We start from the raw sequence: 15,751 nt of genomic DNA on the forward strand, positions 1-15,751 counted from the left end.
ACTTTCTCCCCAGCAGTATGTAGGAGTTCCAGCTCCTCCTTGCTGATACTTAGTGCAATCACTGCTTGTTCAAGTGGACATATATTAACATTTCAATGTGTTTTAAATTAATGCATGCCTAAAGACTAATGAGATTGAGTGCCTAAGTGATTATCATGCATTTCTTTGGTGGAGTGTCTGTAAAAAAAAAAAAAAATCGATACCTATTTTTTTTATTGAGCTATTCTCTAAATATTCAGTTTTCAGTCATATTCTAGATGGAAATCCTTTGTTAGATGTATTATGCGTAATCATTTCCTCTCAGTCTCTGTTCTGTGCTTCTGAGAGTCTATTTTAAATTTATTTGTATCGATCTATAACTGATTTATAATACTACTGAACTTCAAGGTTATAGCTCTGGGCAATATGGATGTGAGGCAGCTTATCCTTGCACCTAAAACTCATTACATTTCTAGTGCCATTTCAGTCTCACTATGACCCCATTATCTGGAGTCTTCCCACTCCTTATAAATGTTCCCTCTGGTAACCACCATAGCTTTCACTGTGGTAGGGAGCTGGTCCTTGAACCTGAACCGGGACTCTTTGCTTTGTCTTATATTAGTTTCAAAATGGAGAAATCTTTTTAAGTAAAGGACCCTTTAAAACCATAATAACAATGTTAACTTAAGTTACTAAAATGCAAAGGAAATTTTACTTTGCATATTGACTGTGCCAGGGTTCTGAATAGATACAAAAGAAGAAAAAAGGAAATGTTCAAAATGTATGTAGAGACTGATTCACAATAGAATGTAGGAAAGATCAATTTCTCCTGTAGAAAAGAATTTTTAAATTACAAACATTTTTCAACCCATGTAATAGGCAAGAACAAAAGCCCAGAGTGTTTCCAGTAAATAAAGCAGACTAAACTGATTTCACTTAATAGAAATGCAAAACAGAATGTAACAAAAGCAACAAGGGACTCAATACACATCTGTGTTTAAAACAAACAGGATACCAATGAAATAGCCTGGTCAATAACTGAATAAGGGACTTAAATCCATAAAGGGAGTGCGAGATAAAAATAAAGGTATTATACAAGGAAAAGTATAGAACTTAAGCAAAACTGAGTTTGGGGGCATGAGTTTCACACAATCAGAGAACATCTGGGCAGTACAATTCTGCTTTCTAGATGCAAACCCTTTTTATTTGACTCTTGTATATTTATTGTAACTTTTTTTCCAGTACATAAATGTGTTTATGTCATTCCAGACACTTTATTTCCAGATGGTAACTTACCCTGTTCTTCACTTTACTCTAGCTACTTAATTTTTTTTAATCTTCTATACAAGCATCAGTAGAGTTTGTTCCTCCATTAAATTTTACTGCACAGCATACTACTAATTGTAATATTCAGGTTGCTACAGAACTTTTGTTAGTGTGAGTTTTTCTTCATCATCCTTTGTTATCCTTTGTTTTTAATCTGAAGACTCAAATTCTTCACCATAATGTCTTCACCCATTTTCTCCCCCCCCCCTTTTCTCTTTTTTTGTGAATATTTTTTGAAAGTTCTTATTCTAAATTTTTTGTCTTATCTTTCATGTTTCCAGCCTTTCTTTAGTATGGTCCCCACCATATTCTACCAAGTTGTTGTAACAGACATTTCATTGTTTTTAATAACTGTGTAATATTTTGTTGAATGTATGTGTGCATATATGTGTGTTTATTTATTTATTAAGTTAATCACAAATGTGCATTTGGGTTGTTTTTATGCTTTGGCTATTGCGAAAAAATACTAATATAAACATAGGCATGCACCATATCTTTTTGAATTGGTGTCTTTTTTTTTCTTTTTGATGGGGAGGCAGAGATAGGCAGAGAGAGAGAGAGGAGAGACCAAGACCATGGCACAGAAACTTCCTTCAATGTGTTGGGGGCTGACCTTGAGTCTGGATCATACACATGTCAAAATAGCATACTATCCAAGTGAGCTATTCCAATGGGCCTGAATTGGTGTTTCATATGGTAGAATGAAATTTTAGGAGAAATTCACACTATGTGTTCATGTTAAATCCAGCTTTGAAGACAAATCCAGATGAGAAGTAAGATTACATGTGGTTCACAAATTTTAATACTTAAAGTTTCTTAGTTTTCATTGAGTACGGAATGTATCCTGATCTCTTACTGTACTGTTATCACCCTACACAAGTGAGCTTTTCCCATTATACATATATGCGTGAATACTGAGATATAAACTAATCCTACTTCAGGATTCACATGAAAAAATAGTAAGGAGATAAAACATTAATTCTTCCATAAAACTTATTTTATATTTAAATACTTATGTACTTATTAATGAAAGGAGGAGGGGGAGAGAGGGAGAAAACCACCAGCATCACTCTGGTACATGCAATGCCAAGATACAAACTTAGTGTGTCAAATTTATGAACTTAATGCGTTAGTCACTGTACCATCTCCCATGGCACAAAACTACTTACTCTTTAATTTAATTTATTTTTTAATTGAGGGGTTAGTGCTTTACAGTACAATCATTGACATACGTATATAAATTCATTATATAATAGGCCCTCAGAATTTTCTTCCTATCCATCACCTCCAATACTTCCCAGAGTCCTTTGCTTTGCTGCAATACACCATGTTCACTCCATGTTTCACTTTGTGCTCTTCCTCCCTGTCCCTCTTTTATTAAGTTCCACTAATAAATGTGATCATTTGATATTTGTCCTTCTCCTTTTAGGTTATCTCACTCCACATGATGTCCTCAAGTTTCATCCAAAAGGATTCAAAGGAGACAACCTCATCATTTTTAACAGCTCAGTATTAGTCCATTGTGTATATATACCACCATTTTTTAACAACTCATCTGATGTTGGACATCTGGGTTTCTTCCAGGTTCTTACGATTACAAACTGTGCTGCTGTAAACAGAGGTATATACAGATCTCTTCTGACATGTGTTTCTCTCTCCTTTGGGTAAATCCCCAGGAGAGGAATTGCTGGGTCATAGGGTAGGTCCATTCCTGAAAATGGGCCCCCTGTCCAGAGCCATATACAAACTTAATGCCATTCCCATTAAGGTACTTCTTTAACGGAATAGGAAAAAAAGCTTTAAAAATTAATTTGGAACCAAAATATCCCCAGGATTGCAAAAGCAATCTTAAGAAAAAAATAACAAGACCGGAGGTATTACACTGCCTGACCTCAGGCTATACAACAGAGCTACTATAAATCAAAATGGCCTGGTACTGGAGCCAAAACAGACACACAGACTAAAGGGTGCAGACTGCAGTGACTCCATGACAGGCTCCAAAAACTGCAGAAATGAGATAGGCCCCAGTTTCAGAAAAACAGGTCCTGGAATTCAGGACCATTACTTGAAATTGAACCCGTGGCCCTGAGTCAACAGGAACAAAAATAGGCTGAGCATTAAGAAAGGCATCTCTGGAGAGATAGAGACCATTAAGCATTAAGAAAGGCATCTCTAGAGAGATAGAGACTGCTAAACATTTCCCCACATTTCCCCCAGATGTGTAAAGCAGATAACCACAAGGCTAAGCTTGTCATGTGTGCTATGTAACCCATACCCTATATATCTCCTTGTGTGCTGGGGTTCGGGGTCAAACACTAGAGGGCTGCTGTGCCAGTGTCTTGGTGTTTTCGGCCCTAGTGCTAGCAATAAAGACTCTTTGCTTTTACATCACTCTGGTGTCTTGGTGTCTTCCTTGGATTCCTGAACCTAACAAGACCAGTGGAATAAAACTGAAGATCCAGAAATAAGCTCCGGTAACTAGTTTTTGACAAGGGGGCCCAAACCATTAAATGGCGAAAGGAATGTCTCTTTAACAAATGGTGCTGAGGAAACTGGATTGAAATATGCAAACAGATGAAAATGAACCATCACTTATCACCATGCACAAATGTCAACTCCAAGTGAATCAAGGACATGGACATTAGGCCAGAATCTATCAAATACATAGAAGAATATTTTGGCAGGCCACTTCATGACTCATACTTCAGAAAATCTTTCAAAGATTCAAACCCAACAACGAAGAAAATAAAAGCAAAAATGAACCAATGGGACTACATCAAACAAAAGTTTCTGCATAGCAAAGGGTACTATTACTCAAACAGAGAGACATTCAATGGCATGGGAGAAGATCTTTGCACAGCACGTATAAGAAAAAGGACTATTAACAAAAATACATTAAGACTCAGTAAAAAAGCACCAAAAAAAAAAAAAACCCAAGCAACCCCATTAGAAAATTGGGCCAGGGGAGTTGGGCAGTAGTGTGGCAGGTTAAGCGCACGTGGCGAAAAGTGTAAGGACCAGCCTAAGGACCCTGTTGGAGCCCCCAGCTCCCAACCTGCAGGGGAGTCGCTTCACAGGTGGTGAAGCAGGTCTGTAGGTGTCTATCTTTTTCTCCCCCTCTCTGTCTTCCCCTCTTCTCTCCATTTCTCTCTGTCCTATCCAACAACAACGACATCAACAACAATAATAATAACTAAAACAATAAAACAAGGGCAACAAAAGGGAATAAATAAATAATTTTTTTTAAAAAAGTAAAAGAAAACGGGGCCAGGACATGAGCAGACATTTCACCTAGGAAGAGATCCAGAGAGCCAACAGATATATGAGAAGGTGCTCAAAGTCACTGACCATCAGAGAAATGCAAATAAAGACAAACTTGAGATACCACTTACACCTGTGATAATGTTGTACATCAGCAAGGACAGAAATGATGGAAAGGTTATGGAGAAAAAGGGACACTTTTTCATTGCTGTGGGAATGCAAAATGGTCCAATTACTGTAGAAAGCAATTTGGAGACTTATTTTTTTTTTGCCTACAGTTGTTGGGTGGGGCTCATGGGTCTCAGTGCTGGCACTATGAATACACTGCTACTGTTGGCATTTTTTTTTTCTTTCTATTTGATTTGACAGGGCAGAGAAATTGAGAGAGGAGGGGAAGAAAGAGAAGGAAAGAGAAAGATAAACACCTGCAGACCTACTTCATTGCTTATGAAGCATCTCCCATGCAGGTGGGGAGTAGGGACCTCAAACATCTGTCTTTGTGCTTTGTACTATAGGTGCACCACCGCCTGACCCCAAATGATTAACTCTTGAGTTTGGGATATAAAAATTCCAGAAGCATTCATTATGACATCAAAATTGTGAAACATCAAAACATTTGAAATAAAATTTCAGCATAATAATATTAAAAGTTCAGTAAATAAAGTCCATGACTGTAATGTGCATTCACATTTACTTTATAAGTGTGTTGGAATATTAAATGGTCATTGCTATTATTTATTTATTTATTTTTATATTTTATTTTATTTATTTATTCCCTTTTGTTGCCCTTGTTGTTTTATTGTTGTAGTTATTATTGTTGTTGTCGTTGTTGTTGGATAGGACAGAGAGAAATGGAGAGAGGAGGGGAAGACAGAGAGGAGGAGAGAAAGATAGACACCTGCAGACCTGCTTCACCGCCTGTGAAGCGACTCCCCTGCAGGTGGGGAGCCGGGGTTCGAACCGGGATCCTTATGCCGGTCCTTGTGCTTTGCGCCACCTGCGCTTAACCCGCTGTGCTACAGCCCAACTCCCCCTATTATTTATTTTACATGTAAGTTTAACAGATTCTCATTTCTTTCAGTCAGTGTTAATTGAGACCTAGGTATATTCAGAGATGGTGGAGAATGTTACAAGTCAAAGAAGTATCTGTGTAGGAAGAATTAACTGTAGAATGTAGTTGTTATCATAAATAAATAGCTATGGAATTGCCAAGGCTATAAAAAATTCACAGTAATATAAACTAAATTAACTATTAATACTTCACATGCTGAGGTTAGAAAGTGTAAGGGAAGGTAGTAACACATACATTAGAATTACTCTTAAGCATTCATCATTATTATTTTTGGCAAGAATCCCCCCAAACAAGTACATCCGACTGTCTTTATCTTTTATATATTGATCTGACTAGAAATTCAGCATGTCTACTGCTCGGCATGACAATCTTTACTCACGGCTGATGCTTTGACTACTTTAGTAATTTATCATTAATTAAAGCCTCCCTCTATACATATGGAATCGTCAAACTACATTTCCTAAGGTGTCTCCTCTATACCACTGACATGATAAACCCCTGAAGTAGGGTGGGGCAACAGAGGGATTTCTTCAGAGATAATCACAGAGTTAATGTCTCCAAAGATCTAGATGAGAGACCTGCTTTCTGTACTGTGAGCAAGAGCCTCAAAGACAAACACAACTTTTGCAAAACATGACACATATATCTCTCCAGTCTGTGCATCTCTTTAAACAAAGGTGGGAAACATCAATCAAATCACTTGGTTTGACATTCTCACAGGAGTGAAGTGGTATCTCGTTGCTGTCTTTATTTGCATTTCTCTGACAATCAGAGACTTGGAGCATTTTTTGATGTATTTCTCGGCCTTTTGGATCTCTTCTGTGGTGAATATTCTGTCCAAGTCCTTCCCCCATTTTTGGATGGGTTATTTGTTGTCTTGTTGTTGAGTCTAGCAAGCTCTTTATATATGTTGGTTATTAAACTCTTATCTGATGTATGGCATGTAAAGATATTCTCCCAATGTGTGAGGGGTCTCTTGGTTTGGGTAGTGGTTTCTTTTGCTGTGAAGAAGCTTTTTAATTTTATGTAGTCCCATAGGTTAATACTTGCCTTAGTCTTCTTTGTAATTGGATTCGTTTCATTGAAAATGTCTTTAAAATTTATGCGGAAAAAAGTTCTGCCAATATTTTCCTCTAAATATCTGATAGTTTGTGGTCTAACATCCAAGTCCTTGATCCACTTGGAATTTACTTTTCTATTTGGTGAAATACACTGATTCAGTTTCATTCTTCTGCATGTTTCAACCCATTGTTTCCAACACCATTTGTTGAAGAGACTCTGCTTTCCCCATGTAATAGTCTGGGCCCCTTTGTCAAAGATTAGATGTCCATAGGTGTGGGGCCTCATTTCTGGGCTCTCAATTCTATTTCACTGATCAGTGTGTCTATTCATGTTCCAGTACCAAGCAGTTTTGATGACAATGGCCCTATAATACAGTTTGAGATCTGGGAGTGTGATGCCTCCAGTTCTATTCTTTTTTCTAAAGATTGTTTTGGCAATTCTAGGTCTTTTCTGGTTCCAGATAAACATTTGTAGCATTTTTTCTATTCTCCTAAAAAATGTGGTTGGGATCTTGATGGGGATAGCATTAAATTTGTAGATGGCTATGCGTAATATATTCATTTTGATGATGTTAATTCTTCCAACCCATGAACATGGAATATCTTTCCACTTCTTTGTGTCTTTTTCTATTTCCTTGAGTATAGTGACTCATAATTTTCAGTATACAAATCTTTCACTTCTTTGGTTAGGTTTACTCCTAGATATTTTATTGTTTTTGTTGCTATAATAAAAGGAATTGATTTCTGGATTTCAATTTCTTCTAGCTTAGTGTTTGCATAGAGGAATGCCACTGACTTTTGAATGTTAATTTTATAGCCTGACACCTTACTGTATTTCCTGATGATTTCCAAAAGCTTCTTGATGGATTCCTTAGGTTTTTCCATGTATACTATCCTGTCATCTGCAAATAAGGAGAGTTTGACTTCTACTCTTCCAATCTGTATCCCTTTAATTCCTTGCTCCTGCCTGATTGCTATGGCAATGATGTCATACATCAGAAAAGGTAATAGCAGCAAATGCTGGAGAGGATGTGGGGTCAAAGGAACTCTCCTGCACTGCTGGTGGGAATGTAAATTGGTCCAACCTCTGTAGAGAACAGTCTGGAGAACTCTCACAAGGCTAGAAATGGACCTACCCTATGACCCTGCAATTCCTCTCCTGGGGATATATCCTAAGGAACCCAACACATCCATCCAAAAAGATTTGTGTACACATATGTTCTTGGCAGCACAATTTGTAATAGCCAAAACCTGGAAGCAACCCAGGTGTCCAACAACAGATGAGTGGCTGAACAAGTTGTGGTATATATACACAATGGAATACTACTCAGCTGTAAAAAAAATGGTGACTTCACCGTTTTCAGCCGATCTTGGATGGACCTTGAAAAAATCATGTTGAGTGAAATAAGTCAGAAACAGAAGGATGAATATGGGATGATCTCACTCTCAGGCAGAAGTTGAAAAACAAGATCAGAAAAGAAAACAGAAGTAGAACCTGAAATGGAATTGGCGTATTACACCAAAGTAAAAGACTCTGGGGTGGGTGGGTGGGTGGGGAGAATACAGGTCCATGAAGGATGATAAAGACATAGTGGGGGTTGTATTGTTAAATGGGAAACTGGGGAATGTTATGCATGTACAAACTATTGTATTTACTGTTAAATGTAAAACATTAATTCCCCAATAAAGAAATAAATTAAAAAAAAATCATTTGGTTTGGGCATGCCAATGTAACATGCAGGTGGGACTTGAAATCAGAAAAAAAATCTAGGAGCTTTTTAAATAGCAATATCAAGTGATAATTTTGTATGGTCCATGAATAAAAATATCATATATATAAAAATGGACCTTGGTAGAAATAAAATGCTCCCCAGTCAAGCTCTAAAACATCAGCTTGGATCAGAGGAGGGGACCTGAAAGTGGGAGTCAGGAATATATGGACTGCAGGTAAATTAAGATTTCCAACGCTATCACCACTAGTATTTCAGTGACACATGACTTTGAAGGCTAATCAATGCACTAATGATGCAATGCAATTTATATTAATATAAAGTCAAAATTTTGCATTCAAATCACAACTGTACCACCATAATGATATTAAGGGCATTTAGCTTTATATGTGTATTCATTTAGTCCCGCAAAACAACCATTTTAGTCAAGCACAAATGAATGAACTAAGGCTTAGATAAGAAAACTGACTATAAGGTGAAGATTAATTTTAAAAGTTTTCATTGAAATTAAGTTATGACTAGTGTACCACACAGAAGTATAGATTCAAAAGATTTAGGTTTTTGCAAGTGACATCAAATTCAGGATGCTACCAAAAGTAATCCTGATACACTGATGATTTTTATGTGTCAAAACACTTGACTTCACAAGTTTTTGTTTTTTGTTATGATAATCTTAACTTTTATATTAACTTCCTGAAATACTATAAGGGAAATAAGTTGTTTCAGTAATAAATGATTCTAAACATTTTTACAAGTGAATTTGACTCTTCAGTTAATAATGTATTCTTTAGATTCATTTAAGATACTATAAGATGATTTTGAAAATTCCTGTTAACTTTTAGATATGCTTAACAGTCTTGAATATTAATATACTGAAATGATTTATTGTGAATATTTTCCTAGTATTGCTTTAAGTAAGTGTGATATTTAAAAAAAATAAATTTGATATAGCAAGCTTACAATTAAAAACTGCATTTGGTATGATTAGAGGCAAGAATATAGATATAACAGCAAAGAAACCTAATCAAGTATGTGTTTTCCAGAAGAAAGCATAAATGGCATTAATTGCAGATAGAAATGCACTGAAAATTGTTTTCTATAATAAGCAAAATGAAACAAATACGTGACATAGACTTCTACATATTTATCATCTTACCTGCTGGTTTACTGGAAAGTTTCTGTTGATTTTTTTAATCTGTAATGATAAATAACAGTGAAAAATAAATGTGAGATCAGAAAACAGAATATAGACAATAAAACAGAGAATCTATTTTAGTGAATTAGTAAGCGTTGGCGTCTTTAAATGATACACTAAGCAAATACAATAGTGAAACTAATTACAAAAAAATTAATGAGTACTTTTTAAATGAACATAGTAATGCATCTTCAGGAGAAGGAATTAGCAGTTTAAGTCATATGTAGAAAGAGAAAGATGATTTGTTAATTTTGAAAAAAAAATCCATTAAATATTTTTTAACTTATGAGCAAACAAAACATAAACTTCCAAATGATGATAAATAATTCTCTATGAATAATACAGTAACTAAATACACTCAGTATTTTTTGTCTAATACTACTGAATAATTTCTCCAGTGAGAGAATAATTTCTTTTCTCAATAGTGTTTACAAGACCATAAGCTTTATTTGTTCTGTCTTCTTTCCCTATGGCACTCTCCCCACTCTCTGTTACTTTTCTTTTTCTTTCCTTCCTTCTTCTTTTTTTAGTTTTCCTTAGTATATGTCTGACTCTTCTTTTAAAAGATGTACTTAGTGACATATGAATCTTAGCATCTTTATCTATTTAAATAATCTTTCGTATTTATTTTAGTTATTACTCCCACTAAGTGAAAAACAAGTAACATATTTCCTACACCCTGAAATTCTATTTATTGTAACTTTAAATGAATGAAAATTTCAGTTACCTAAATATTTAGGTAATATTCAGTTACCTAAATAATTCTAAATATTCTACTAAAATTTCACACAGAGACATTTGTATACATCGAACAAATATGGAGTGGAAAAATGCACCTATCTTAAGATTCATATGTAACACTGGATGGTCTGTAGTAATGTAGGGGTGAGAGAGATTGCATAATGGTTATGTAAAGAGACTTTTATGCCTGAGGCTCCAAAGTCCCAGGTTCAAAGCCCAGCACCACCATAAGCCAGAGTTGAGCAGTTCCAAAACAGCAAAAGAAAATAACTAATATTAAATGATCTCACTTATGAACAGAACTTAATAAAACAGGGATGGGGAGGGAGAGCACAAAGTGAAATATGGGCTAGACATAGTGTATTGCACCAAAGCAAAGGGTTCTGTTGGGGGCAGGGGTGTTAGGAAGAAAGCTGTGGGGGCCCATTACATGTCAATGATTGCACTGTACAGTATTAACTCCTTAATTAAAAAAATGAAGGGCCAGGTGGTGTTGCACCTGGTTAAGCACACACATCACAGTGCACAGGACCCAGGATGAAGCTCCTGGTCCACATCTGCAGGGGGAAAGCTTCAGAAGTGGTGAAGCGGTGCTGCAGGTACCTCTTTGTCTCTCCCTTTTTATCTCCTCCTCATCTCTCAATTTCTCTCTGTCTCTATCCAATACTAAATAAATAGATAATATTAAAAAAAAATTTGTTAAAAAGGAGGATGATCAATAAAAATTGTGATGAATTCTTAGTTGATAAGACATAATCGTTATAAAATGCTGCCATTAAGTGATTTTTTTTAAAAAAAGATTTATTTATTTACTAACAAGAGAAGGAAAAAATAAGAACCAGAGTAGCACTCTGGCATAGGCAATGACAAAGACTGAATTCTGGACCTCATGCCTGAAGATGAGGTGCTCTATCAACTTCACAACCTCCTGGCCCACACCCAGAAATTACTTTTAAGTATTTATATATACCCAAGTCGATAAACTGTGCATATTCACACTCATACCTTTAAATTATCTGAATGTATGGGTCAAATTTTGATAACTCTATGTCAAATGTACATAGTTAATATTGTATGTTTTATATCTGGCTTGATGATTGTGATAATATTTTTTCTTTCACTGCTTTGAGTTTCTTAATAATAATTTTAAATTTACTTGCATAATTTAAATGATATATTAGCACTACTCTTATTTTGTTAAAAAAAAAAAAAGGAAAAGAAAAAGTTTCTGGGCCTGATGGTGGCACGCCTAGTTGAGTGCACATGTTACAGTGATCAAGGACCCGAGTTCAAGCCCCCTATTCCCCACCTGCAGGGGGAAAACTTTGCAAGTGGTGAAGTAGTATTTCAAGTGTCTATCTCTCACCTTCTCTATCTCCCTCTTCCCTCTAAATTTCTTGCTGTCTCTATCAAATAAATATATAAACATAATAAAAACTTAAAAAATAAAATTAATTGAAAATTGCTATACTATATAAAATTCTGAAAATATAAAATGTCATTGAGACAAACCCTATCATAGTACTTTTTTAAAAAGTCTTTTTTCCTTGATCATCATGAAGTTCAAAGTCTTTTATGATAGCTTAAAAAATGCTTTTAACAACTACAAGTTACAGTCATAGTAAATATTTTTGTGTACATGACATTTTAGATAAATGAAGTGTGATGGATAGAAAAAGCCATTTATTCATTTCATTTTTTTGTTAGTGAAATAATGATTTACAGGACAGCTGTTTTCACATGGATGCAATTTCTTATTTTTTCCATGATAGATATTACTTTATTCACTTTTAGAATCCTTTAACTAATCTACCAGATGTGAACCATGGTGGTAAATGCCAAAACATGAAATGGAAGATATTCTATGCATAGGCTATATCAAAATGGTACTACACTACAGAAATTTAGTTGTTGAAGCTGGTTGCAATGTAAATTGGAAGTGAATCTTATACAGGAGCCACAATGTGAACACATAACTACATGGTCAGTCTCTTTAGTCAGAGAGAACTGAACTTAAATCCCAATTTTAACTGTTATCAAATTAGCCTCAAATTATTCTTTACACTTTGATAACTTTGCTTGTAAAATCTGATAAGAATGACAAGTAAAGCTAACTTCTAATATACTTTGCAAATGTCTCTTTACCTCCTAGGTGCCTCTAGGATTTACATACATAAACATCAAGCAGATCCCAAGAATGGCTGAAACAGGCTGGCTGCAGACTTTTGGCAGAGTAGAATGCAGACTATTAGGCTTCATAACCTCAATCACACTCAGGAGTGCACACAGTTTGATGAATAATGAATCAATCATACCTCTCTCAGATGTGAAAGTGGTAGGGTGTTCTACTACTTACCAAACTGGAACAGTGAACCTCCTTTAACAATTGCAGGCCATATTCTAGAATATGGAATTGGAATTAACTAAATTGGAATTAACTTTTAGTGTATAAATCCCTACAAGTAGGGCTGGCAGGTGGTGCATTGGGTTAAGTACATGTGGTATGAAGCATAAAGACCCTAGCACGATTCTCCGGTTCCAGCCCCCAGTTCCCCAACTTCAGAGGGGTTTCTTTACAAAGAGTGAGGCAGGTCTTCAGGTGTCTCTCTGTCTCTCTCCCTCTGTGTCTCTCCTCCCCTCTCAATTTCTCTCTGTCCTATCCAATAAAAGTGGGGAAAAAAAAAGGCTGCCAGAAGCTGTGGATTCATAGTGCAGGCACTGAGCCCCAGTGATAACCCTGGAGGGGAAGAAATAGAAAAAGAAGAAGAAAAAAAGAAAAGAAAATCCTACAAGTAACTTATTTTGAAAAATGTTAGATGTTGGGAGGTAGATCACCAGTACAGAGCAAGTTACCATACTCAAGGATCCAGGCTCATTTCCATAACACGGGAGTGCCTGAAGGCAGATGCTTTATGAGTGATAATGCTGTGGTACTGTGCAGAAACTTCTCTGCCTCTTTTTCTCACAAACTCATTAAAAATATCCCCTGTACCAGACTTCCCTGGGCAGACAACCCCACCAATGTGTCCTGGAGCCCCACTTTCCCAGAGCCCTGCCCCACTAGGGAAAGAAAGAGATAGGCTGGGAATATGGATCCACCTGCCAATGCCCACGTTCAGTCGGGAAGCAATTACAGAAGCCAGACCTTCCACCTTCTGCACCCCATATTGTCCCTGAGTCCATACTCCCAGAGGGATAAAGAAAAGGAAAGCTATCAGGAGAGGGGATGGGATACAGAGTTCTGGTGGTGGGAACTGTGTAGAGTTGTACCCCTCTTATCCTATGGTTTTGTCAATGTTTCCTTTTTATAAATAAAAATTTAAAAATATATTTAGAAAGGTATATATATATATCCCCTGTATCAGTGAAGTTATGTGGACACCAAGTCCCACTGACAATCCTGAAGGGGAAAAACAAGAAGAAAACTGATTATTTTGTAGTCCTAACAAATAGCATTCATTAAAATAGCTTAGTCATATAAAAAATACTGGTTACATATACAACTCAAAAATATTTGTTTCTTAAAAATTTCTGTCATTTGAGGGAGATAATGTTTGATGTGTAATATATATTGAATTGTTAAACTACAAATAACATATTCTCAATAAGGAAATGTACTCAATAGAGAAAAGTTTTAAAAGTCACTACAAAATTATTATGGCAACAATAATAATTCCAAATAATGCAAGTATTAAGTTCTCTGAGTCCTTCTTAGACTGTTCTTCAATTAAGAAAAAATAAAATTGGTGAAGAAAACATTTTTAATGTTTGGCTTATTAAAATTAATGCTAATTGCATGTAATTAGAACCAAACTTTGTAAATAAGATACTGAAAAATTAGTAAAGGGTATGGGATGTGAAACTCAGGTGGTGGGATTGTGTGGAATTATACCCTTCTTATCCCACAATCCTGTCAATCATTATTAAGTCACTAATAAAATGAAGTTAAATTAAGAAAAGAAAACAATATAATCTTGAATAAAATAAAATCAGTGTCTGAACATGAAGCTTTATAGAGATTTGAGGATAGAATTATAGATCTCACCACATAAAATTGTTTAGGGCTTATGACTATTTAAATTATTAATCCTACAGAAAAGAACAGAGAATATGATTTCAGACTAGAACTGCCAATTTGCAAGAACAACAAATGGCATAAATCACTATCAAATAAAACTTACTCAAATAAAGGAAACTAATTGTAAGGTTTTTAGCTCAAAAACAAATGATGAAACTATAAATATATCTCCACTTAATTACTTCCTTAAAGTCTCAGAGGCAAAGCCATTATTTCCAAAAGTCCCATTACATTGCCCCATGTAACAGATAATTAAAACTTTGCAATTCCATATATATGACCTTAAGCATACACCTGCAAATATTTAAAAATACAGACTAGTTTAAAGATCTAAATGCATTTTGAAAATAATGTCTAGATACAGGACATTGTGATCCAATAAAGGAATAGGCAGTGAGAATTTATTTCACCTCTAAATATACATTTTATAGACATATAACATGAAATGTAACTATTTTTAAGTCAATTGCAACTTACTTTGTTGTACAATGGAATTGTGATGACACTAAATTCAGTGGAACATTTTATTAATTTCTGATTCTTAGGCTCACTGAGAAAGGACTTCTATCTTATGCTTTCACTTTCTATAAAAGAAGATCTTAGTTTGATGAATGGTCAGAGGTAAAATAATTGATAATTTCATTGTGTACAATTGATAAAAACGGCATTCATTAAAAACTTGTATTCATAATCAAAACTATACCATTACATTTGCTTGTGGGAACATGCAGACTTGCTCATCAAAACAATATATAATGCTTTAGTTCTCATATTTTATAGAAACATATTTTTATTGTCTGGGGAGATGATGTCATGGCTGGAAAAAGGACCAGAAAGCTGGATCAGAGAGGAGAGTAGCTCCCAAATATGGGAAAGGTGTGTAAATGTTGTTGTGTAAACCTCATCAATCTGATGTGATCCGGGGCCTATATTCAGCTTGGGAGCCATGTGACCTCTGCATCCCTGTAGATCTGAGCTCACATCCTGTGGTCATGAATAGGAACTTGGATCTACCTGCATATCAGATGTCAGGCTCAGAAAAAAAAAATATATAGTCATGAGCCTTTTGGAATATAACTAAAATAAAATAGGCCTACTCTACAAAATAGAGACCCTCAAATATTCATCTGAACTATTCCAGCCTTTAATTTCATGATTAGTCAACAATTTGTTTGGCTTTATATGTTAACTCTTTTTTCAGACACCAGGTTCCAGATGCTACCATGATGCAACTGGACTTCCCTGAGCAGATCACCCCACCTATGGGTCCTGGAGCCCTACTTCCCCAGAGTCCCGCCCCACTAGAGA

The 15,751-nt window shown here is 35.5% G+C and overlaps 1 protein-coding gene across 2 annotated transcripts in view; it reads right to left on the reverse strand.

The window, feature by feature from the left end:
* Nucleotides 1-15,751, reverse strand: part of SNTG1 (syntrophin gamma 1) — a 333,984-nt gene that overhangs the window by 134,910 nt on the left and 183,323 nt on the right. For both annotated transcript variants that reach the window (XM_060198528.1, XM_060198531.1), the window contains one exon: nt 9,586-9,624. In XM_060198528.1, the coding sequence (XP_060054511.1) occupies nt 9,586-9,624 (39 nt within the window). The remainder of the gene's footprint in view (nt 1-9,585; nt 9,625-15,751) is intronic.

The sequence above is a fragment of the Erinaceus europaeus genome, chromosome 1 (assembly GCF_950295315.1).
Source record: "Erinaceus europaeus chromosome 1, mEriEur2.1, whole genome shotgun sequence".
NCBI lineage: Eukaryota > Metazoa > Chordata > Mammalia > Eulipotyphla > Erinaceidae > Erinaceus > Erinaceus europaeus.